Source organism: Carcharhinus amblyrhynchos, chromosome 20, assembly GCF_965287045.1.
Source record: "Carcharhinus amblyrhynchos chromosome 20, sCarAmb.v2.hapA, whole genome shotgun sequence".
NCBI lineage: Eukaryota > Metazoa > Chordata > Chondrichthyes > Carcharhiniformes > Carcharhinidae > Carcharhinus > Carcharhinus amblyrhynchos.
In genome coordinates this window covers 46,248,038-46,273,663 of record NC_137343.1, presented here as the reverse complement: position 1 = coordinate 46,273,663, position 25,626 = coordinate 46,248,038, and the positions used below count along the sequence as shown (strand labels likewise).

At 41.2% G+C, this 25,626-nt stretch overlaps 1 protein-coding gene across 1 annotated transcript in view; it reads left to right on the top strand.

Moving 5' to 3' along the window:
* Positions 1-410: 410 nt before the first annotated feature.
* Positions 411-25,626, top strand: part of mapk1 (mitogen-activated protein kinase 1) — a 101,422-nt gene continuing 76,206 nt past the window's right edge. Inside the window, exon 1 of the mRNA XM_080208517.1 lies at positions 411-570. Coding sequence (XP_080064643.1) covers positions 443-570 — 128 coding nt within the window. The 5' untranslated portion in view covers positions 411-442. The remainder of the gene's footprint in view (positions 571-25,626) is intronic.

The window sequence follows — 25,626 nt, the reverse complement described above, 5'->3', positions numbered from 1 at the left end:
CCATGAAGGGCGCTATATAAATGCAAGTGTTCGCTTCCTCTCTCTTTACTCACCATCTTCCAGCACTTCAGACGCCAGCCAATCACATAGCTCAGTGAGGGCTGAGGGTCAGGTGGTCGGTCTTGTCCAATCAAACCACTCGCTGTGGGCTGAGCGTCAGGTGGTCTGTTATTAGCCAATCGGATTGTCCGCTGGTTTAGGGTCAGGTGGTCCGTTAATAGCCAATCGGAGTGCCAGCTGTTCGAGGGTCAGATGGTCTGTCATTAGCCAATCGGAGTGCCCGCTGGTGGAGGGTCAGATGGTCTGTCATTAGCCAATCGGATCGCTCGCTCTGGGCACCGGGTCAGGTGATTTCCAACTGTCCAATCGCGATCTTCCCTGTCACGTGCGGCCGCCTGTCCAATAGGCGCGAGGCTTGGTCACTCCGGATGATCTGAGTAAGATGGCGGCCGCGCCGACTCTGCCTCAGTGCGCAACCGGGCCCGAGGTGATCCGCGGGCAGGTGTTCGATACTGGGCCGCGCTACACCAATCTCAGTTACATCGGGGAGGGAGCTTATGGCATGGTTTGGTGAGTGCGACACTCTCGGGGGCAGGAGAGAGGGCCGCGGGCCCGCAGAGGGAATGGGAGGGGGCGGCAGAGGAGGCAGGGATTTTGGGAGGTTGGGGGGGGGGGGGGGGGAAGGGATCGTCCGAGAGGGTGGGGAGGGGATCCGGGCAGGGGATCCGCGGGAGGGGATGCAGCAGGGGAAGGTGTGGAGTTTGGGGCGGCTAAGACTCATGAGAACATCGGACAGGACTGAGAGATGGAGGGAGGAGGGTGGGGATTTGGAGGGAAAGAGAAAGGAGTTTGGAGAGGCTGGGAGAGTGGTTCAGGAATCGAGGATGAAGAGAAAGTCGGATTCGAGCGAGGAGTTGGTTAAACTGGCGACTTTGTAGAGAGAAGTTCTAGTAGGGTGAGCTGTAGGGGATGAGAGATTGGGGAGGGTAAAGGTGAAGGAGCCTGGACATTAGGTGTAGTAGGATATTTGAGGCTGCAGTAATTAGGGAGAGGCTGTGAATTTGTGAGGAAAGTGGAGATTACATAGATGGTGATGTAGGGTATAAGGTTGTACCTACAGTATTTAAATTTAGAGTGGGTCTAAAGCCTGTTCATTTTATAGTTGTGCTTTGGATCTCTAATTGCTTACTGGTATACATACAAAAAATAATCTATAGAATGTACTGAGGGCAAAATTCAGATTGAAAAGTGGAGATGCCAAATAATCTTTATCTTTAGTCAAATACGAGGATGCTGTATATGATTGCATTGGGCTATTTCACAGGCCATACTTAGTTACTACAGCATCCATGGCCACCAGGAGTGCCGTGGAGTGGATTAAGCCAATGCTGCCTCCAAAGTGTAGGGAACCACCTGAAAGTGTTTTTTTTGCCTTGGACGTTATGGAACTATCTGCCTGCTGCAACAGGCCAGTAGAATGACTTCTTGCCTGTGCTTGCCTAACAGGTGCTGTGTAATATGTCCTACAATATAAATAAAGTAGAATCAACATCACTGGTGATTGCAGCACATAAATGGGCACATCTGGTTACTCCTAATGCAAGTTTAATAGTTTGCATATCTTTTGAGAAACTCCTGTGACCGAGGCATTTGTTGAAAGAATTGATGAATTAGCAACTGCTTTCTGTCAGGTTAGTGATTGTAGCTGAATTGTTATTCCACTGACATTGGCAGCCCTCCATTACTTCGCTTGAGTGGCCATTTTTCATTAGAGTCTAGACGCTGAGCATTTTCAGACTGTTTGACTGTCGTGGACAGTTCAGCCCTGCCCAACCCTGTTGCCCAATATCCACGCACACAGTTTACAACAGGGCTTGCCGGGTAAGATCAGAAGGGAAAATCCAGGCTGCTTTTGTTTTCCTTCTGTCTGCAGTTATTGAAATAACTGGAGGCATCTCAACTGAGATTAGCTAATTTCTGAGTTGAATTGACTGCTTTGTGGTTTGGTATCGTAAAAGACAGTATGTTTACTTGCTATTTCATTGAGGAAGCCCTTAAAAGAAACATCAGTTGTGTGTAGTGTAAGATTCTTGTCTGTTATCTCCGCAAAACTTTCCCACAAAGTTGTTTAAATGCTAGTTGTGGCTGGCTTTTATATCCCAGAACTGGAGTCTCATTTCCTGGAGTTGACATGTTGCTGATAATGGCTAGATGTTAACATCTGTGAAACATTACATCATCAGTTATGAATAAAAATTCACAAAGTTAATATGAATGTACAGCTCTTTTGTTTAAACCTACTTTTCTGTTGCACTTTGAAGTTTATTTTTGCCATACCAATGATTTTAATTTTTTAATTAGATGTTTATGAAAACGTTAATGGGAAAGCCTCAAGTGCATCCATGCAAATTAAACATGATTTATAGCAGTAGTTATTTGGTAGTACAGAACTTGAGTATTGCTTGAAAAAAGAGACACTATTAAAGCTTTTTGAAACATTACAAGAATAGCAGTTGTAAAGGGAACAACAGTTTATACTGCATGTTTTCTTGCACATCTGTCCTGATGAGTGCAAGATGAAAAGCTTCCATAGAGTGTGTGTCTCTCAACAATACTCAGGTTTGGAGAAGTATTATTTCTAGTCATAGATTCGTGGACACGGAGGTCATTTTTGGCCCAGCTTGTCCATACCGGTCAACAAAGATCTGACTGCATTAATCCTATTTTCCAGCTCTTGACCCATAAACCTGGAAATTATGACATGCAAGGGAATATCTAAATATTTCTTAAATGTTATGAGAGTTTCTGACTCAACCACCCTTTCAGACAGAGTTCCAGGCTCCCACTGCACTGGGTGAAAGTTTCTCCTTAGCTCCTCGCTTAGCTTTCTACCTCTTACTATGAATCTGTTGCCCCTCTACTAATGGGAATAGGTGCCTTCCTATCTACTTTTTATGTGCCCCTCAGTCTTGTATAGCTCTTTCTTAACCTTCACTGCTCCAGGGGAAACAGCCCAGCCTATCCAACCTTTCCTCGTAGCTCTCCAGTGCAATCACAAGCTTTCAGTCGTGATGACCTAAACTGCACGCAGTACTCCAATTATGATCTAACCAGTGTTTCATGTAGTTCCAGCATCACCTCCCTGCTCTTATATTCTGTCCCTCAGCTAATGAAGGCAAGTATCCCATATGCCTTCTTAACCACCTTATCAATCTGTATGTACACACTCCAAGGTCCTTCTGATCTTTAGTACTTCCCAGGAACGTGTCATTCCCACTGTAATTCTTTGCCTTGTTAACCCTCCCCAAGTGGGTTTTTCTGGGTTGACATACCACTTTGCCTACTTGACCAGTCCATTGCTCTCCTCCTGTAGTCTATGGCTATCCTCCAAAATATTTACCATTCTACCAATTTTTGTGTCATCTGTGAATTTCTTGATCAAATCCCCTACGTTTTAGTCATTAATCTAAATCATTAATGTACAATGCAAATTGCAAGGGCCCAGCACCAAACCTGTTCAATTAACATCTATTCAAGGAAAACAGATAAGGTGGGGCTGGCTGGAAAATTTAATATTGTTTTTGTGTGAACGCTGCTTCCTTGTCATGGTTTGCTGTACTCTTTGAGGACCTGACTAATTAGGATTATTAGATCAATGTGGTCTGATTGTGCAAGAAACAGTAAATCAATGTGTGGTTAAATAAAATGCGAGAAAAGTACAAACAATACCATATTCCACCACTGCCCTTGGCAAATTAATTGTACTTTTTGGGGAAATGTTAGAGCTTCTTGTACAATATTCAAACACATCAAGTCAATTGAAACATCTTGACTTGGTTGTAAAATAAGGTGGAATTTTACAAGCATGAATGTTTCTCTATTTGCAGAGAAAATAATGTAAAAATGCTGTGTAATCCAGCCACTGATGAGTTTAATTAGATAGGATGCTCTCACCAATAGTAAATATGGTTGTGTGGTGGTTCAAAAAGATGATTGTGTCCAGCCCTCCTTTATTAAAATGTTGTATTCTGAATTAGTACCTCACGTTCATAACTTTGATAGTTTCTGTGAAGTCGCTTCCTGCACTTGCAAGGAGTTTACCTGACCCTGTTGAGTTTTTGTAAAAATATTACCAGCTGCAGTTTTTTTCTGGGCCATTGCCTCATTGACCCTGTCCCACAAGGCACATTTTCATTTAATGTGTGCTATGGTTTTAGTGTGGTTTGGGCAGGTTGTGTTTTGACTTATGTTAAATATAGAAACACATATCCTTGAATTCTGTGACATTTCAATATGCTTGTTGTCTGTGATGTTTGCGTCTGGAACCTGGAGTAGATGTTTCCTCTCCATAGTACACAGTTGTATTTAATTTTTCTTGTGGCTTTGTGAGACTGTAGCAGGTCTTGTGTAGAGTTGAGTTCAGTGATCTAAATGCAGTTGTTCCTAAGTTAGCTGCACTTTTCTCCTGTTCTATAACCCTTTCTACATTAGAATTACAACAATGTACAGCATGGAGAGAACATTTGGCATGCCCTACCTGTGCTGGCTCTTGGAAAGGGGAAATATGCTTAGTCTCATTTCTCTGCTTTTTGTCCGTACCTTCAGAAGTACCGGTGCGTCTCCTTTAAAGTTTTTAACCCGTTAGATTGCGCCATCTTTTCAGGTGGTGTTCCAGGTCCTGACAACTGAGTGGAAAATTGCTCATCTCCCCTACAGCTCTTTTGCCAATGATTTTAACTCTGGTTATTGACCCACTCACCAGAGGAAATGGTTTTTCTCTGTCTCCTCTGTCAAAACCTCCCATCAACTTGAAAACCTTTATTAGGGTATTGCCTCAGAGGTGAAGTCTCTCAATGTTGTTGACATCCTAGTAAACCAGTTCTAAGGCCTTTATGGCTGTTCTGAAAAGCAGTGTCCACAATTGTCCACTAAACTACACCTGTGGCCTAAAGGATGATTTATAATGTTTTAACACAATCTGCTTTTATATTATTCCTCTACTTATAAATGCAAGGTACCAATATATTTTTTAACTACCGCAGTAAATTGCCCAGCTATTTTTATGCATGCATGTATATGGACACCGTGGCTTCTAAGACCTGCTAAATTTTCCAGCATTTTCCTGTTCTATTTCAAATTCCCAACATCTTCAGTATTTTGCTTTCATTTTGGTTTCTATCTGATTCATCCCTGAAATTTAAAATTTGTGTTATTAAATGATCACAGGATTATTGTGATGGGGGATTTTGTTATTTGGTTCAAGTCAGAGTTGCCATATGTTGATGAGGCTGTATTCCATGTTTTATGATGCAAATGTTCATTCGGGTAGTATCACTGAATTTAAAATGTTGCAGGATTTCACTTAGGCTTATCATACATGTACGGTGTCTCAAAGAAAGCTATCTTAAAAACTGGATGGTTTTATATGCTGCTATGCATCAACTTGCCAGGACAATTCAGTAACTGTTGTGGTGGCACACCAAACTAGTTGTTGGCTTTGCATGTTGGTCTTTTCCCATACTCCTTTGTCTGAGCGATCATTGATCCGACTCAGCTTGGCCTGGATTCACATGTCTCCTGCTAATTGAGGTTCTGCCTTTTTTCACTGGAATTCAACAGACTCAGTCCCAAGGTTGCGAGTTTTGAGACATTACCTATATTATTTCTCCCATTTATCATAAATTTCACTGGTCCCTATTATTTCTGACTAGTTGATCTGAAGCCTATTTAGTTTTTTCCCTTCACTGTTCCTGTTAATCTATGCTATTGGATATATTTTGGTTTGCTGATAATCTATATTTTCACTCGTGCTCCATATTATTTCTCCACAAAAACTCTAATGAGGTGTTCTTCGAAAATATCTACTTTAACTTTGTCACAGCTTAGTTAGGATTCATCCATTGGAAAATTGAAATTAATCCCATTGTATAGCGCAGTGTCATTCTGTGGCATTTCTGCATTTTGCCGATTCCATGTTTGATTTATGCTGGAATATAATTCTGGTCTGATACTAATTATCTTGCTCTAAACTACAGATTATCATGCATTCAAACTTTTTCACATGGATTACTTGTCGATAAAGCAAAATTATGAAAAGTATGTACGTTTCATAAATTGTTTGTGCAAAACAGTAGGCCACTCAGTTAGTCCCACTCGCCTGTCCTCCCATAGTTCTGCAGTTTTTTTCCTGCTCTAGTATATGTCTAATTTCCTTGTAAAAATTACAGAATCTGCTTCTACTGCCCTTTTCAGACAGGACATTCCTGATCATCATAACGTGCTTCCTAAATATTTGTGTTCGTCTCCCTCTGGTTCTTTTGCCAGTTACCTTGAATCTATGTATGCTGGCTACCAACCCTCCTGCCAGTGGAAATTGAATAAATAAGGAGAAATTATCAATATCCTTCATTATTTGAGCTTAATTCAATAAAACTAACACTGAAATGAGACAAATCAAATTTATTAAGTTTGAAGTCTACTGTCATGATTTATTGGCTCACCTGGGGTTTTATACTAAGTAGTTGATTGCTGCTTCAGATAATTGTGGGTGAGGGAAGCACAAGGGCATAAAATTAGACCGAAATGCTGCTTTTAGCCTTAGTTGCAATAGTGTGAAATGTCTTATGCTATGGTATGAAAGGTGCAGTCTCTTTGCATATTATTAGCAGGATCCAATGGTTGGTTGGTTGGAGCAAATGCAGTAGTTTGTAAAAAAAAATCCTGAATGTTTTTTCTAATCCCATTAAAGAAAAGTAAAGCATCTTGTATTAATCAGATTTTCTGAGATTGCAATGCTAGTTTTACCTTGGGGTGGGTATAAGACTAAACACATCTAAAAACTTGCTTTTTAAATAATCTTGGAGGCTTACGTGAAGTGTGTATTTGCTCCTGTTGTTTACATATCCAGTTTTTCTAGGTGCTGTTGTTAAATGCTGTAGAAATCTATCTTGAAGTGATTTGAAGAGTGAACCGCAATTATGTTAAACTTTGTCCAGATATGCAACAGATTTCAGACATGGTACAGCTGGTTGTGTACATACAGTTGTAATATAAGAAGAAAAGTACAGCACAGGAACAGGCTGTTTGGTCCTCCAAGCCTGTGCCAATCATGATGCCGTAGCTGAACTAAAAAAAAACCTGCTCTTACTCGATTCATATCGCTCTATTCCCTCCCTATTCATGTACTCATCCAGATGCCTCTTTAATGTTGCTAATGTGCCTGCTACCACCACTTCCTCTGGCAGTGCATTCCAGGCACCATCACCACGCTGCATGAAAAACATTCCCCCCCCCCCCCCCACATCTCCCTTAAACCTTCCCACTCTCATCCTGAATCTGTATCCTCTTGTAATCAACACTTCCATCCTGAGAAAAAGCCTCTGATTATCCACCCTACCTGTGTCTCATAATTTTGCAGACCTCTATCAGGTCTTCCATCAGCCTCTGTCTTTCCGGTGAAAACGATCCTAGTTTATTCAATGTGTCCTCATAGCCAATACCCTCAAGACCAGGCAACATCCTCGTGAACTTTCTTTGTACTCTCTCCAAAGCTTGGGCATCCTAGGAGTGTGGTGACCAGAACTGTATGCAATACTCCAAATGTGGCCTAACCAAGGTTTTATATTGCTGCAACATGATTTCCCAACTCTTGTAATCAGTGCCCTGTCTGATGAAGGTGAGCATGCCATATGTTTCCTTAATCACTTTGGCCATATTTGGCCACACATTCTCAAGTGTGTTCACACACCTATCCCTGACCTCAACATCCATCATGCCCTTCTCTTTGAATATTGATACAATCAAGGATCTCACCACTTCCTGTGGCTCCATGTACAACTTCTGTTCATTGGGTGGGCCTACTGTTGTTCCCCATATATGCATTAAAAGTCTTGAAGTTTTCCTTGACCCTGTTTTCTAAAGATACTTTGTGGCCCCTTTTAGCCCTCCTAATTCCACGCTTAAGTTCCTCCTGCTTTCACTATATTCCTCAAGAGCTTTGTCAGTTTTAGATGCCTATTTTATGCTTCCTTTTGACTCAACTTACGATTTTCCTTGTCATTCATGGTTCCTGAATCCTGCCGCTTCTATCCTTCATTTTTTGTGGGGACATATCCCTCCTTTTTTCATTTGCGAGGCATGGACATTGCTGGCTGGTCAGTATTTATTGCCCATTCCTAGTTGCTCTTGGTCAGAGGGCACTTGAGTCAACCACATTGCTGTGGCTCTGCAGTTACATGTAAGCCTGATCAGGTAAGGACAGCGGATTCCCTTCCCTAAAGGACATTAGTGAACCAGATGGGTTTTTCCAACAAACAACAATGGTTTCATAGTCATCAGTAGACTCTTAATTCCAGAATTTTTATTGAATTCAAATTCCACCAACTACTGTGGTGTAATTTGAACCCAGGTCCCCAAAGAATTAGCTGAGTTTCTGAATTAATAGTCTAGCGAAAATACCACTGGACCATTGCCTTGCCATGCCTGCACTTCAGTCAATTGGCCTTTAAAAGCCTCCCACGTGCCAGCTGTGAATTTTTCCTCAAATGGTCGGTCCTGATCTACATTCCCCAGTTCTGGCCTAATTTGGATGTGATTGGCCCTCGCCTATTTAAGCACCCTCAACTGAGGGCCACTCTTGTCATTATTCACGACTACCTGAAATCTTATGGAAATAATGTCACTCAGCCCAAAATGTTCCCCCAGTGAAACGGTAATCACCTGCCTGGCTTATTCCCCAATGCCAAGTCTAATATGGCCCTTTCCTGGTTGGATTGTCAACATAAGTGTCAAAAAGCCCTCCTGGACATATGTAACAAATTGCTCTCCATCTGAGTCCCTGGTTGTAAGGGAGTTCCAGTCATTATGGGGGAAGTTAAAGTTACCCACCACAACTATCCTGCTTTATTTCACATTTTTTCCTCATCTGACTGCCCAGTTGCTTCTCTGTTTCCTGTGGGTTGTTGGGAGGTCTGTTGTACATGCCCAACATTGTGATTTCACCCTTTCTATTCCTAAGCTGCATCTATAATGCCTCACAAGTTCCTTCCAATGCCTCTTCCTTCAACACAGCAGTGCTGTGCTCCCTAATCAGCAATGCAACTCCTCCACCTCTTTTGTTTCCTCTTCTGTCCCATCTAAAACAACAATATCCTGACCGTTACGCTGCCAGTCCTGTCCCTCCTTTAACTGTGTCTTTGAGATTGCAGTAAAATCATAATTCCATGCAGTGATCCAGACTCTTAGTTCATCTGTCTTACCTGTTATACTTGCACTGGAGCAAATGCAGTCCAGACCTCGAGTGTTGGTGAGCCCTGCGGCCTCCCTCTGCCTGCTCTTAATCTGTATTATGTTTATCTCAGTCTCTTTCTTCCCCAGTCCCTACAGTTGCCTGCTGTCTGGTCTCCACCTCCCTGCTGAACTAATTTTAAATCCTCCTGAACCGCAACCCCCGCCCCGAGGAGCAACCCATCCTCCTTGTACATGTCCCACCTTCGTCAGAAGACATCCCAGTGATCCATATATTTGACAATGTGGACAATGACGTCTGTCTATAAATTTGTATGAAGTTCCCTATTCAGTAAATGCTTTGCCTTATTGTTTCTCTCCTGTCTAGCAGATGGAAGGTTATATTCATCTATGGTGTAGAGTATCATTTGTAACTTGCTACAGAATAGATTGTTGAGTAAATATGATCAAATAAAACCACTTGTACTGTTCTTGTAGTATTCCCGCCCTGTGTGACTCGTGGGTTTTCCTCAAAACTGCATTTGTTTTAAGGCTGCTGCTTTTTTAATGGTGTTAACCGTGGCTCAATTGGCAGGACTCCCCATTAAGTTAGGATGATGTATTCCAGTCCTACTTCATGACTTCAATATTGTTGCAAAGTTGAGTAGTGTAATTGGTGTTTGTAAAATGCTAGGGAAAAGGCTGCATGGTCCCTTAAAGGTGGTGCTTTTTCTGAGCTTAGAAAGTTAAAATGTAGGTATGTGTAGAGTGCAAAAATGAAGCATCCAAATGAACCAAAAAGGCCAAGCAGCAGTGTTACCAAGGCAATGCCTTTCTGGCTTTTGAATTTAGCCAATCAATTTGAATTTGGCAAATGGTATATTAACCCAAGGCCCTCCCTGTCTGACCTCTCAGGTGAACGTTAAGTATCCAAACATGATTTTTTTTTTGAAGAGTGTTGAAGTACTGCAATCTGGAGTTGTTAAAATTATGGATGGACTATAGCATATGGGCTGAGGCAAAGATTGAGATGGAAGTGAGGAGTCTTTGTAGGGGAGATGGTATGTGGTTGGAAGTTCAGCTTGGGGCCAAACAGTCTATTTAAGCTAAAATATTGGCCACAATAGAGGGTGGAATTGAAAATGAGAGCGCATAGTGTTTGGTAGGGTCCAAAGGCAATAGTTGTGGTTTTTCAAAACTGCTGGAGTTTGGGACTTGAAATTGATATTTACGTGCAAGTTAGTAGAGGGATGGTAGAGGTAGTTGCATGCCATCAGTGCACGTATGGAATCCAATTTTATCTTTTACCAAATGTTGTCATTGGTATTCTATCTGTAGTTTGGAATGGACGTGGACTGTCTTGTTTTGAATGCCAGCTGCTTTTCATCTTGCAGCAAATCATTTTTAATAATGCAAGAACTAGATCATCATTCAGTCAACATGTTCTGAATTGAAGGATGGAATATTCAGCAATGTGTTGTGCTGTGACCTGCTATCAGCAAGTATTAAGCAATGTTTTAGAAAGAAAAGCTTGCCCTTCTGGAGTGTCTTGTCAAAGCTTCCAAATACCTCTAAACGCTTAACAATTAGTGAGTTCTTTGAATTGCAGTGATCTGAATCATGTCTGTTAACAATTTTGTGCAAAAATCCAACAAATAACATTGAGAGGAATGACCGATTTAAGGTTTAAACAGGGGAATGAGAACTGCGAGGTAACGTTAGAGAAGAAACACAAGATGCACAAAGAATTGGGGGAGACACATAGCATAAGAATAAGAAATCGGGTATTAAGTAGAGCCAGGGTGAGGATCCTCCTTGACCCTTTCCCTTGATTGACTCAACTTCCCATCTTGGCACTCCATAGGGCCTGACCCTATCATGTGACCCTCAGGTAACATCCCCTTAAAGGGGCCACACTACCACACTTCTTCCCTCCCTAACTCCTGAGTTCACCAGTGGAGGAAGCAGAAAGAAAACATTGTTAATAGGAACAAATGCAGAAAAATATCAGGAATACTCCAGGGCAACTTGTCATAAGTGTAATTGATCCAGTAACTTCCAAACACTGATAGAATGTCTCCAATATAAGCTAGGTTTTTCTGGGAATGAAGAATCAGGCCGGGCTGATGGGGAAAAAACAAACTCCTCAATCCAGGGTCAGGATCCTCCTCGGTAGCTACTGTATTCTCAGTTATAGAAACCACTGGTCGCTTTAACATTTACAACCAGGATCCTGACAAATCCGAATTTCTGCTGAAATCTTTTGTATCAGGCACTGTCCTCCTCAGATGGTCTGCATGTTTACAATGGCAAGGGCCCCAGCACTGACTCCTGTGGAACCCCACTCAAAGCAGTCTTCTCGTCACAGAAACAGCTGACTACCTTTGATTTATTATTCTCGCATGTGGTGTTATACAGTGAAGTGTATTGTTTCTTGCATTATATAAACAAAGCATGCCATAGAGAAAGAAAAGAGAGAATGCAGAATATAGAGTTTTAAAAGCATAGAATGAGAATAAAAGAGCTTACAAGAAGTCGTCACTCTGGCGCCATCTTACAGTTCATCCTTTGCTTCCTGACTCAACGAATTTTGGATCCAATGTGCCGCTTTACCATGGGCCCTTACTTCCTTAACTGCCATGAGAGACCTTATCACAGTCCGTATAAACTGCATCAAATGCAGTTAGCACCTCAAATTCAGTTAAATTTATCAAACACAATCTTCCTTAAAGAAATCCATGCGATCTCTGATTAACCCATGTCGTGAGGTTCTTGAATTAGGCTTGCACGTGATGTTGGCATTTCGTGCTATGCTGCTGTTCTGTGATCGGAAAAATCACACGTAAACGAAAGATAAGTATTGCCTGGTCTTTTTGTGCGATTCTCACACCTCAAATTTTCTTGCATGATTGTCATCAGTGACAACTCTAACCACCTTTATCTACATTGCCCCCAGTTTTGTCCAGTGCAGTGCTATTTTTGGATACCATCCAAGTTTTGAAAGGACAAAATCTAGAATCCAAGTCGATGTGGGCATAGTGAATGACTTTGCATGGCAACTATTGCACTTTACTGAAATCCTAATGACAGAGCTGCAGTTGCCCTTTCTTGCACAGTGAGGGGCATTGCAATGTCTGCAGACAATCAGTTACAGCATTTGTTTGGAACTGACAGCCAGCGATGGCCAAGATCTGATTTAAATAAAGATAGGTAGTGTAGAAAATATATTTATTGATTGTAATTGTGAATCCGCTATTTTCATAATAGACTAGGCACCATCAATGTTAACATGCTAACCTTTCCTCAAACTTTCTTAAGGTTTGCACAAAGCAAGTTTTCTGTTATGGAAATGGGAACTTTCCACATGTTTAGAGTTAGTCAGAAAAAAAACAACAAAATGGCACTGGGTTAGCACTGCTGCCTCATGATGCCAGGGACCCAGATTTGACCTGGCTTTGAGTTGTCTGTGCAGAGTTTGCACCTTCTCCCCATGTCTGCATGGGTTTCTGCTGGGTGCTCCAGTTTCCTCCTACAGTCCAAAGATGTTCGGGCTAGGTTAATTGGCCGCGCTATGCTAAGCTGCCCCATAGTGTCAGGGAGATTAGCAGGGTAAATATGAAGTCTTATGGGGATAGGGCCTAGGTGGGATTATTGTCAGTGCAGTCTCTCTAGGCTGAATGACCTCTTTATACACTGTAGAGATTCTGTGATTCTTTTTGCTACCATTTGTAGTTCTGAAACTGTTGTAAAGCAGGAGTCCAAGGAGCTGCTACTATACAGAGTTAATCTGTATCTGTGGTGAAGGCTGATGCGTGTACCCCTTTAAATGTTAAGCATTCTAGTTGTCAAGATAATCTTCAAAATTCTGTCTATGGTGTACCTCATACCAGCACAAGCCACAAATGATGCAACCTCAGGGATTCCCTGATCCAACTTTTGCAAAGTAGCAGCTGCCCAAGGAATAACAGGGCTTTAATTGTAGAATGTGTCTCTTTATAATTTATAATAACGACTAAACATTTCAGGAATCTGACAGTCAAACAGAAAGCTTCTCCCAGCTTGAAGAGCTATAGTCCACTGTATTAAGAAAAGCCCGTGAGGTATCTGGGTGCAGAACTGCAAATTCTGCCCCCTAATATTTACATGTTTTGGCAGCTGTGTTATTAAGATAATAAGTCTTGTCTATATTGGTACAAAACAGTTCATGAGATTAAAATTCAAAGTGTAGTTCCTCTTTCTCTCTATTTTCAAAAGTAGATAGATACTGTTTTATCAAAACTGCTCTCCTTGGAGCTTACTATGTTTTCAGTGCAGAGTTCTCCTCACTCAAAAGGTTGAAAAGTATATAATATTGACTCATTGGCTGGAAGCAAATGTAATGTGGGACAGCAGTCCATTCTCATCAGTATATTCATGGTTGTTGCATTTTACTTATGGTTGCCTTTAATTGCCTAGTAACTTGAAAATAGCCATGTTGTACCTTCACATCATCCATTTTTTCTACTTCAATATTTTTTAAATAACTATAGAAAGAAGTACTACTGGTGCAATAACTGGCACATTAATGATCTCTCAAGTGGGATGTCTGAGGTGCTTTTGTTTTACTCAAATGCTATTGGCTAATACAAATGGACTGGAAGTAGAGACTCACTTTTTCAGTGCATCAGTTTGCTCGTAATGACAGGAGTATTCTACACTCAGGACTGGCAAAGTGTTATAATTTACAATGTAATCCATTGTTTTAGAAACGGTAGACTTTACTATTAATGCACAGTGACTGAAATAACAAAAGGACCCATCATTCTTTGACTAGTTCTTGGTACTGCCTACATAAATGAATATGCTTCAGGCACTCCTTGAATTCCAATGAAACTATGGAAGATTGGTAGACTTTAGCAGCATTCGACATTCATTCATTCTACCGTCAGCCTCCCAGGGCAGAACTGCAGAGTTGTAACCTGAACAGTAGCTTTATTTCCCCAAATACTGGGGTGGGTTCAAGCACATTTCTCAAAATCCATGTGTAAATTGCTTCAGTTTTAGAAGCTTGAATGCTTTCAGAGCTGCTCAGCGGGGAATCTCTGTAGGAGTTGGGAGCACAAGTACTGTCACTTTCTATGCAAACAGTAACTAGACAGTGATGCTTCATGATCTGCTTTGATGAGCTAAATATATCTTAGAATTCAGGGTTGCAAAAGCTGTAACCAACACTCAGCTTCCTTAGTCACACCATTAGGACACTTTTTTAGAAGTAATAATTCTGCTTAACATCCTCTTTTGTTTTCTGCGTGTTTAAAATGCAATAGTCTATTGGGGAATTGGGTGGGAGGGGTTAAGAATCTGACAGCTGAAATGACAAGTCCACGGAAGCACCCTGGGTTAATCACTATGTTTACTCATAACTCTGCTCTATCACACTGTTTCACTCTGTAATGCCTCCCAAGGCAGTTCTCCTGATGTCATTGGCACTTGCTGTTTAAACAAAAATATTTAAATAATTGCATAACATCCTTTTTGCTTTTTTAAATGGGGGACATATGGTGACTAATTTCAAGCTCTATTACTTGTTGCTATTGTAACTAAACTGAAGAAAATTGAAGGGTTGGCTGGTAGTGCTGGTTCCTGTTCCATTCTGTTTGCCAGCCCTAGTGGCAATAATAGGGTTTCACTCTAGAATGAAGCTGATCTTCTGGTTCTATTACATGGCAGCCACAACATTACAAGTGACTATGCTTCAATAAATACTTGATTGGCTATATTTTGTGATGCTCTGCTGTTACAAAATGCACTAAATTAATTATTGCAAAAGTAAATGGGGCACCTAGTGGTGTTTGAATAGCTGGGATGACTGCAGTCTTCAAAGGGAGACCTGACTACGTTTGAACAATTATGATGGGACAAAGGCCTAATGCTGATGGATAGATACCATCTTTGGCACCACTTAAAGGATAGTTGGCAATGTGAAAATGCTCTAGTTTGACTTGTTACCTTTTCTGTGGGGAAAGTAGCCATTATGCTGTTAAGCATGCAAGAAAACTATGTTCCATGAGTGCAAGACCAAAATGCTGAAATTCTGAAATCAAAATGGAAAATGCTGGAATTACCCAAGTCAGGCAGCATCTGTGGGGAGAAACTGTTAACGTTTCAGGTTGATGACCCTTCATCAGAACTGAGGAAATATAGAGGTTTCAAGCAGGAGGGAGGAAGAACACAGGGTAAGGTCTGTATGGTGGAGAGAAAGAGAGATTAAATGACAAAAGGTTTTCTTCATGGTGAAACCAAAAGGAGTGGTAATTGGTGTAGTAAAGAAATACAGTGTGTGCAGGTGACATGTGAACGACTGTATACCAACTGTCCAAATACAAAGTAAAGGATCTAAGAAAGTAATGAGAAAAAAACCGAATCAGCCAAAAAAAATGGGGGCGAGGTTATGATTTAAAATTGTTGAACTCAATATTTAAAAGAAGAGAGAAACGTATTTTTAATTTAGAATGGCTATGGCAGGAAAGTGGAGTTGAGATCAACCGAGATCATGTTGAATGGTGGAGCAGGCTTAAGAGGCTAAATTGCCTACTACTCCTCCTAGTTATGGTAATCCACAAGCATGTAGAGTGCTGAGGTGAGATGTTCTACGAACTTGCATCGAGCTTCATTGAAACTGTGACAAGTCAAAAACAGAAGTCAGTGGGAAGAAGGTGGAGAATTGAAATGATAGTGATAGGAAGCACAAGGTCATGCTTGCAGACAGAATGAAGGTGTTCCCCAGAGTAGTCACATCTACTGAGATGATGCTGCCTTTCAGACTTGTTTCCAATACGTCTTTGTGCTCAACCAAGGATTCCCCACCAGCGTGGCTCTGTCCAATCTATTCCATGCAATTCTGTTCTCACTGTTTATCCTCTCTCCCACAACTCTTATAGGGATCTCCTATCTTCCACCTCAGTCTGTATCCGGCAGATAATCGTGCAGCGTGATGCTACCAAACGTCTTCCCTTGCCTCCCCTTTCAGCATTCTGAAGGGACCATTGTTCTCCCCAGTGTAGTGACCAGGTTGTGAGCAATGAACACAGTATATTAAATTGAAAGAGCAAGTAAATTGCTGTTTCACTTGGAAGGAGTAGGACCTTGGATGGTGAGATGGGAGGTAGTGAATGCCTTTTACAGTTGCATGGAAGGGTACCATGGAAAAGGTAGAACATGGTGGCACAGTTGTTAGCACTGCTGCCTCACAGCACCAGCGACCCAGGTTCAATTCCAGCCTTGGGTGACTGCCTGTGTGGAGTTTGCACATTCTCCCCATGCCTGCGTGGGTTTCCTCAGGATGCTCTGGTTGCCTCCCACGCTCCAAAGATGTGCGGGTTAGGTGGATTAGCCATGCTAAATTGCCCCTTAGTCTCACAGAGTTTAGGGTAAACATGTGGGGTTATGGAGATAGGGCTTGGGTGGAATTGTTATTGATGGAGGGTCGATGGCCAAATGGCCTCCTTCTGCACTATAAAGATTCTGATTCTAGAGGATGATTGAAAAAGGACCAGGGTGTTACAGATAGCATGCTCCCTTCAGAATGCTGAAAGAGGAGGGCAAGGGAAGATGTTTGGCATCATGCTGCAGGATTATCTGTTGGATACAGACTGAGGTTGAAGTTGAAGACGAGGAGACCCCTACAATATAGAATAACACCGCGCAGAAGAGGCTCATCAAGTCCACACTGACACATTAGAAACACCTCAACTCCCACCTAACCCCACCTGCCAGCACTTGGCCCATAACCCTGAATGTTACGACGTGCCAAGTGCTCATCTGAATATTTTTTAAAGGATGTGAGGCAATCTGCCTCTAACGCTGTCCCAGGCAGTGCATTCCAGACTGTCACCACCCTCTGGCTAAAGTTTTTCCTCATCTCCCCTAAACCTCCTTCCCTTAAACCCATGTTCCCCCCCTTCTACTAAGGGGAACAGCTGCTGCTTGTCCATTCTGCCCATGTCCCTCAAAATCTTATACACCTCGATCAGGCCACCCCTAGTCTTCTATGTTCCTTTGAAAACAAGTGCATACAGTCCTCTAGTTGTAGCCTCACCAAAGTTCTATACAACTCCAACATGACTTCTCCACTTTTGTAATCTATACCTTCATTGATAAAGGTAAGTATCCCATATGCCTTTTTCACCATGCTAATAACATGCCCATCCGCCTTCAGAGATTTGTTGACAAACACGTCAAGGTCCCTTTGTTCTGCAGAACTTCCTAGTGTCCTACCACTCGGAGCTGCTGCAATGCTCTCACTCTGCTTGAGATATCAATCATCATATCTTATCTGATGGACAAGCTCAGCAGTAGGTGTAACTTGCAAGTTTCCAATCCAATCCCCCTCTCACACTCTCAACACTGAGACAGCTACCTTAGGAGGGCCACTCCCAGACAGAGCCTGCACTGTGCAGCACTGAATCCCCAGGTTTTGGAGAATTGTTCACACCCTCTAAATTGAAATGGTTCAAACATATTTAATGTGGGAAGAGGGAGTGACCCTCACTCATCTCTTGCACCTAGCCAGTCAGGGGGATTTATTGGAAGGGCGATGGAATATAAAGATAGGGAGGTCTTGCTACAGCTCTGCAGGACATTGCTGAGACGGCACCTGGAGTATGTGTACAGCTTTGGTCTCTGTGCGCACACACTTATGTTGAGGCAGTTCACTGGGCTGACTCCTGGGAGGAGGAGCTGCCTTATTACAAAATGTTGAGCAGCTAGGAGTTTAAAAGAATGAGAAGTGATCTTATTGAAGCATATTCTGAGTGGCCTTGACAGGGTGAATGCTGAGATTTCCCCTTGTGGGGGAATCCAGAACTGGGGCACAGATTCAGAATAAGTGGGTCTTCCATTTAAAATGGAGAGACTGAGAGTCATTAGTCTTGGGAATTCTCTCCCCCAGAGAGCATTTGGGGCTTGCGCAGCAAATATATTCAAGGCAGAGTTTAGATCAACAAGGGTTATGGGAGATGGACAGGAAAGTGGCGTTAATGCCACCATCAGATCAGTCATGATTGCATTGAATAATTACACAAGCTCAGGGGCCAAATGGTCTGCTCCGAATTCATCCAAGTGAATGGTTCCAGGGATGAGGATAAATTGGAGAGGTTGGGACTGCTCTCCTTGGAGAGAAGAAGGCTATGACGCTATTTGATAGATGTTAAAACATGAAGGGGCTGGACAGAGTAGATTGGGAGAAAGTGTTCCCGCTCATAGAAGAATCAAGAATGAGATTTAGTGATTTGCAAAAGAAGCAAATGTGATGTGAGAAAATACTTTCACTCAGTGAATGGTTGGGGTCTGGAATGTTTTGTCTGGGAGTATGGTGGAGGCAGGTTCAATCGAGACATTCAGGAGGTTATTAGATTATTTGAACAGAAGCAATCATGCTTTTTGGAGAGCCGGTTCAGACATGATGGGCTGATTGGCCGCCTCCTGCACCATAATTCTGAGTGTGAGAGATGAATCTCCCTTGTATATTCACATCTGAACAGCCGGCAGGTTTCTAAAGTCCAGTTGTCACCTTGTGCCATGTGTAAAATGTAATCATTGGAGGGTTCAGATGAATGTTGGAATGTTCCGGATCACACCTGCTGATCTTTAGGAACTTTCCTGATCAAAACTGCCATTTGTTTGGGCTAAAGTGCGTGTCATATTCCACGTTGTGTTTGGGAAGATTGGTGGTGTCAGCACCAACTGCCTCTGTGCTCCCCCCGATTCCCATTTTCCCCACCAATTGCGAGCATGGTTTTTTGGTAAGAATATGTAGACTACTCATTCTTGTGAAGAGAAGGGCTACCAGAATGGTCAGAATTTGAGTGGGAACGTTGAATAACCCTTTTTCCTCAACAGAAGCCAGTTACTGTAATTACTCCAACAGCCATATTAACTTACATAACCTAGCTTAGTGCAAACTTAGGGATCAGACCAATGTTAGTATGTCTTGTACCTGTTGTCCCGGCAAGGGAGCTTTTATTTTATTTCCTGAAGTAGTTCAGTCAACTGCTGTAATTCTAAATATCAAGAAGTATTTTGCTTGTGTATTTAAAACTGTTGGTCGAAGCGGTCTATGAACAGACCTTTTGAGGAAAGAGAGCAAATTGCCTTTACAGTGCCAAAAATAAACTTTGACCACCCCAAAGCTGCTACTGAAGTATTATTGTCTGGAAATTTACACATGTTAAAGACTTTAACAGCAATGTGATTAAATAACAACGATTTGTTTCAGCAGTATTGAAAAAAAAATTGGCTAGGAAACTGAACTCATTTTCTTTGATTTTTTTTAACATTTACCTGAGAAGCCAAATGGGCCTTTGTATGATATCTTGACACAAATTCAGCACCTCAGACAGTGCTGTGTTAACCCTCTTATTTAGCAGAGAGTGCTTCCATTGAGGCACATTTGACAGCTTTTTTTGCTCGTATCATGAATGGAATATTGACAATTCAGGGCAGTAGAAAAAATGGTTTTCCAATCAATGCAGCAAGTACTGAAGTACAAATAATATACATCCTAAATGGATCACGTGGCAGTTGAGGTGAAATACACTTTCAAACAATGCTCTGTAAAGAAGGCTTTTGTAATTGGCTGTTTCATTGAAGTGGAATTATGATGTAGGAACACATGAAAAATGAGAGTTTATTTTATTTCAACTTAAGTCCCTCCTCACGTAGAACGAGTTCGATTGATTGCTTCAGTACCATGTGTCTGCCCACTGTTGCACAGACACCCCATGGTTTCCTATAGAGCAAATTCACACTCCTGATTGTCTGAGAGCTCTCAGATTCTTTCATTGTGCTAAAGTTCATGGGAGCCTCCGATTAGCTACCTGAATGGAATGAACCTGAACTCCAAAATTGTTTATCAGCCTAAAGCACGAATAGCTTGCCAAAACCTCCAATTATTTCGACAGGATCAGTCATGAAATGCAAAAGAAATTGCCTGAGGTCACAAATAGCAGCTAGATTTTAATATTACACTGTACTTGGACAAGAAAGCAATCATGTTTGGCTGTCTGAAGATTTAATGTGCAAGGTTGAGTTGATGGGAAGTTGGGATGCTGTCCTTTTGCATATCCAGGACTGTCAGTGCCGGAGGTGAATAATTTTTTTCATTTGTTTTTTCACACTGGCAGAGATTCCCCAAACTGGCCTCATAATTGGATAGACAAGAAGCACGCTGTCAAAAGATGCTTGCATTCTTCTTGCATTGAGAGACCAGAATTGAACACACTATCGTTGTAATGGCCAAACCAGAGCTTTGTAAATGTTCAGTGTTGTTTCCCTGATTTTTGTATTCAGTATCCCTATTTAAGTCCGTGTCCCATGTGTTTTTCTAAGTGCTCTTAATGTATCCCACCACCTTCAAAGGTCTGTGTATACACACACCCCAGGTCCCTCTGTTTCTGCTCACCCTTTAGAACTATGCCCTTAAGGTAATATCGCCACTGTCTATCTCCTCTGCCAATATGCATTGCCATACACTTCTGTATTAAATTTCATCAGCCAATCATCTGCCCATTTGGCTCACGTATGCTCTGCTGTAGTTGAATTTCACTGCCACTACAAGTTCGGTAGAATTGATACATTTTGAAATTTTACTCTATTTCAAAATGTGGGGAAAAATGCAATGGCCCTACCACTAACAATTCAGGAAGACGACAACGTATCATTCTTCAGTCTGAAAAATATCTATTTGCTCTTTAATAAAAGCAAATTACTGCGGATGCAAGAATCTGAAACCAAAAGGGAAAATGTTGGAAAATCTCAGCAGGTCTGGCAGCATCTGTAAAGAGAGAAAAGAGCTGATGTTTCGCGTTCCTGGAAGAGAAGTGAGATAAACACTGGGTAAAAGCAATTTATGGCAGATGCTGGTATATGAAACCAAAAGAGAAAATGCTTTGACAACAGGTCATCTGGACTCAAAATGTCAGCTCTTTTCTCTCCTTACAGATGTTGCCAGACCTGTCGAGATTTTTCAGCATTTTCTCTCGGTTTCTATTTACTCTTTTCTGTTCTTAAGCCAATTTTATTTTATCCAAGCTGACACTGACACTGACACTGCCTGTTCTATTCCATGAGTCACAATTTTCTTAACCAGTCTGTGCATTGTACTTTGTCAAACATTTTCCATTGCATTCCCTTTGTCAACTTCCTTTGTTACTTCATCAAAAAATTCAGATAGTCTGACACAGTCTGCCTTTTACAAATTCATACTGACTCTTAAATAACTCTGATCCCTCAAATGCATTTACTTTTTTCCCCCCTTCATAGTTTAATGGTGGCGAAGGTTTTTAAAACAAACTAACCTGCAGTTACTATAACTACTATCACCCTTTCTCCAATAAGAGAGTTTTCAAATTGTGCAGCTCATAACTTGAGTGGTGCCAGCATCAACCAGGATCTTCATAGTCATCAGAATTTGTTCTGTTATAGTCAACCTATGAGCGTGTTATTTGTGTTTTGCACTGAAACTTTCTCATTTATGGGATTGCTTCCCTTCAGTGGTTATATGCAGGAATTTGGCAGGACTCTCCAGGAGTTTCAGTATTTGCACAGCCTCTCCAGACATCCAAACATATTTGCAGAAGTTTCCAAGAATTTGTATTTGCATTGCCTTCCTCCTATGGAAAATATGAAAACCCTTGGTATCAGTTATCTTTGTGCCTAATGTGGTGGAGAATATACAGTGCATTTCGTGCTTTGCTATTCTGTCTCAAGATTTTTCTGTTTTCATATGTCAGAGTTAAGGGTGAGAAGGGATCATTTGTTTATGCAATAATTTTGAACATTAATTGAAGGTGATAATCTAAGTCTGCATTAAAGGCAATTTTACTTTGTTCTGTTTGCAAGAGACTTGTTCCAAATGAGATGATGTGCCATACCAACTGGGGTAATGTTTTAATAAAGGTAATTTTCATTTTGGCAGAGTCACATCTCATTGCAGGAGTTGGGATTTATTTTTAGTCACTTGAGGATTTGAAGGTTGATTCTCTCCCTATCCCTGATAATCAAAGTATTAAAAAGGTCGTCAGCCAGAAACATGTGGTTATGTTGGAGGCTTGCAGGTTCAAAAAAAGAAAATTTGCCAATCTAAGTTCTCTGTGAACCTGGTTCACTGAGCTGAACTGGCAATTTGTTACATGTAGTTCAGTATATATACTGAAAATGGGGAAATGCAATTCAGAAAGACAAAAGAATGAACCTTTTTTAAAATGTGACCGTGCTCATCATGAGAATATCTTGCATTAAAGAGTTGATTTTATTTGCAACAGTTTTCAGTGACAATGCCTCTTCAGAGCAGGTTCATAAATTGATGTAGGTGAATGTCCATCATCCTCTCTTCCGACCACCATACACCAAGAATTCCATTGCATATCATGCAGGCTTGTATTTCCTAAAATCTTTTGTTATTATTTGACACATGATGCAAAGTATGTGTACTGAAAATAAATATAAACCGGAGAAATGCAATTTAAAAAGACAAATGGATGAACCTTTTTTAAAAACGTGGCCTCGATCATCATGAGAATATCTTGCATTAAAGTGTTGTTTATTTGCAATGGTGTCCAGTGACAATGCCACTTTAGAGTAGGCTCATAAATTGATGTAGGTGAATGTACTGTGTTACTAAATCCTGAGGTAAATGAGCTTCCTTGTTTTTTTTTGCTTTTTTTTTAAGTACTTTGGGAGGCTTGAAAGTGTAATGAGAGACTTGAGTCCACGCCATTTGTGTGCCTGATGCACAATTATATTCCTTAATTTGAAGAGGCTTCCTTTGTGGAAGATTTAGAGTACTTGTAGAAAGAACGATTTGTGTAACCTTGAGAATTGATTCTACCGTCTTGTTCTATCCTTCATTTTAACATTACGCTAAATCGTAATATTATGTAATGCTACAACTTGCACTTAAACAGCACCTATAGCAGTAAAATGCCCCAAGGTACTTCAATACATCAATTGGATTGTTACCTTAATAGATGGTTTAATGTCACAAAAGCACATTGGTTCCATTTAAGAGGTTAGGTTATCTTGACAGTGTTCCCAGTGATCCAGTTGGTAAAGGATCAAGTTACCAAAGTCCCAAATTTGATCCCTAGTCTTGATGATTTCAACCAGAATAGCAGTTGGAATGGTGCAGTTGGAATGGCACAGTTGGTCTTGATGACTTGGGTTAAGGAGCTACAAAATCAAATGGCTCTTTCTGAAAAGTGGTAGTTAGCTTGAAACGACAGTGCTGTCTGGTTGAATAATTACTAATAACTTGATTCTTCTTCTGAAATTATAGCGTGTTCTGAGGGGAACGTTGATGGATTTAAGGGGAAGCTCTAAGTGTAGGGGGAAGAAGAAATAACTAGATATGTTTATGATCCCAAAAGAAACTGATAGCTTTTATAAGTCACTGACTGGAAAGGATCTCAACATTTCTAAGTTAAGACTTTTACTGCATCAAACAAAATTTAGAGACATTAACAAAAGAAACATTTTTAGACAACTTGTACTCTTTGTTATCCCTGAACCAGTCCGGTCCATTTGGAGTTTGCACACTCTCCCCATGTCTGTGTGGGTTTCCTCCAGGTGTTTGGCTTTCCTTCCACAGTCCAAAGATGTGCAGGTTAGGTGGACTGGCCATATTAAATTATGATGTGGGTATGCCGGCGTTGGACTGGCGTAAACACAGTAAAAAGTCTGACAACACCAGGTTTTAGTCCAACCTATTTATTTGATAATATACTCACAAGCTTTCGGGGTTAGTCCCTTCGTCAGGTGAATGGAGAGTTCTGGTCAGAACTCTCCATTCACCTGATGAAGGGACTAACCCCGAAAGCTTGTGAGTATATTATCAAATAAATAGGTTGGACTAAAACCTGGTGTTGTCAGACTTTTTACCATATTAAATTACCCTTAGTATCCAAAATTGGGTAGGTTAGGTGGATTAGCCATGGTAAATTCAAGAGGTTACAGGGATGGGGTGGGGGTATGGGCTTGACTAAGGTGAAGAGTCACTGTAGGCTTGATGGGCTGAATGGCATCCTTCTGCACTGTAGGGATTCTGTTTCATAGCTATTCCTCTGCTCCTGATGGCTTGTTTGCTTTTTCTATTCTCAGCCAGGTCACTATGGTCAAATGGCCTATCCTGCTGTTAGTTTCTACATTTCTAATCCCAGGGCAGACTTCCATTTGAGAAGGATTCCTTTGCTGTAGCCCAAGATTGCCTCCTTTTAAAAATACTCAAACTCTGTCTCTTCAGTCTGATTGTGAGATCCCACCCATGTTCCACAGCGAATAGTAGATTCAGCATTTTCTCTGCTTTAGGTGAAGATTATTTTCCTGCTCTCTCAGATTCTGGCAAACTGAGGTCCAGTGATATCTTAGGAAATCCTATGACCCATTAGTACAGTGGCTTGCTATGGACTTTTCCCTTCCCAAAGCAAGTCTCCTTGGCTGCTTAAATCACATGCGCATTGTATCCAGGTAGAAATACTAATTAGTTATTTTCTAGACCTGCAACTCTCTTCTATCGTGGGATTAAATAGTTTAAACTATAATCATTTCTAAAACTTCACATTCCTAACCCCTCTCTGTGAGACTAGTGGTCTACCTACAGTCAGCACAGATGCTGTTGCCATTGTCCACAGGCGTTAATATCTTGCAGCTTCTTGACAAGTCTCTTGACTTTGGCCCCTCTTGTTCTGAGCAACCAAACTATCCAGGCTTGTTGTCAGACAGAATTCAGAGGTGATTGCGTCAACTTGTCGTTCCTCTATTTTACTTTAAAGCGAGCGTGCCAAACATGTTACATATTGATGATGTAAATGATGGGGGAGGCTATCAGTTTTTTTGTGTTAGACCAAATGCACTGAATTTTTTGTAAATGGGGAAAAACTAGGAACATTTAGAAAATCACGACTGGATGAAGATGGGGTACATGTCAAGTATAACACTTGTAGGTCAGAGAGTCATCTCTATATTTAAAAATTACAGCAGCTTTTGCTTGAATTGTATCAAGTATGAAATGGTCAGATCTATGATCTGCAGCCCAACCTATTGCTATTAAAGGAGCTCCTTGTTAGTTCATTGCTTGCTGTTGCATTCTGAAATATCTGATCAATGATGTGACCATCAAGGAGCAGTGCAGATGGTTAGACAATTATTTATCTTCATTTCTGTTTATGCCTTGTACTTTTTTAGTCTCTAACGCTAGTTATGAGTGGTGTTTGCTGCTACTGATGTGCTATATTGCTGCATAATAATCTTTGCAAAAAACCTGCACTGTTTCCTGACTGCAGTCAAACCATTGTACCAATCAGTCTGACCACCACATCTTCAAAACTTTTCACATTTGGTGTAGTGAGTTCATTTTCAAGAGGGCAC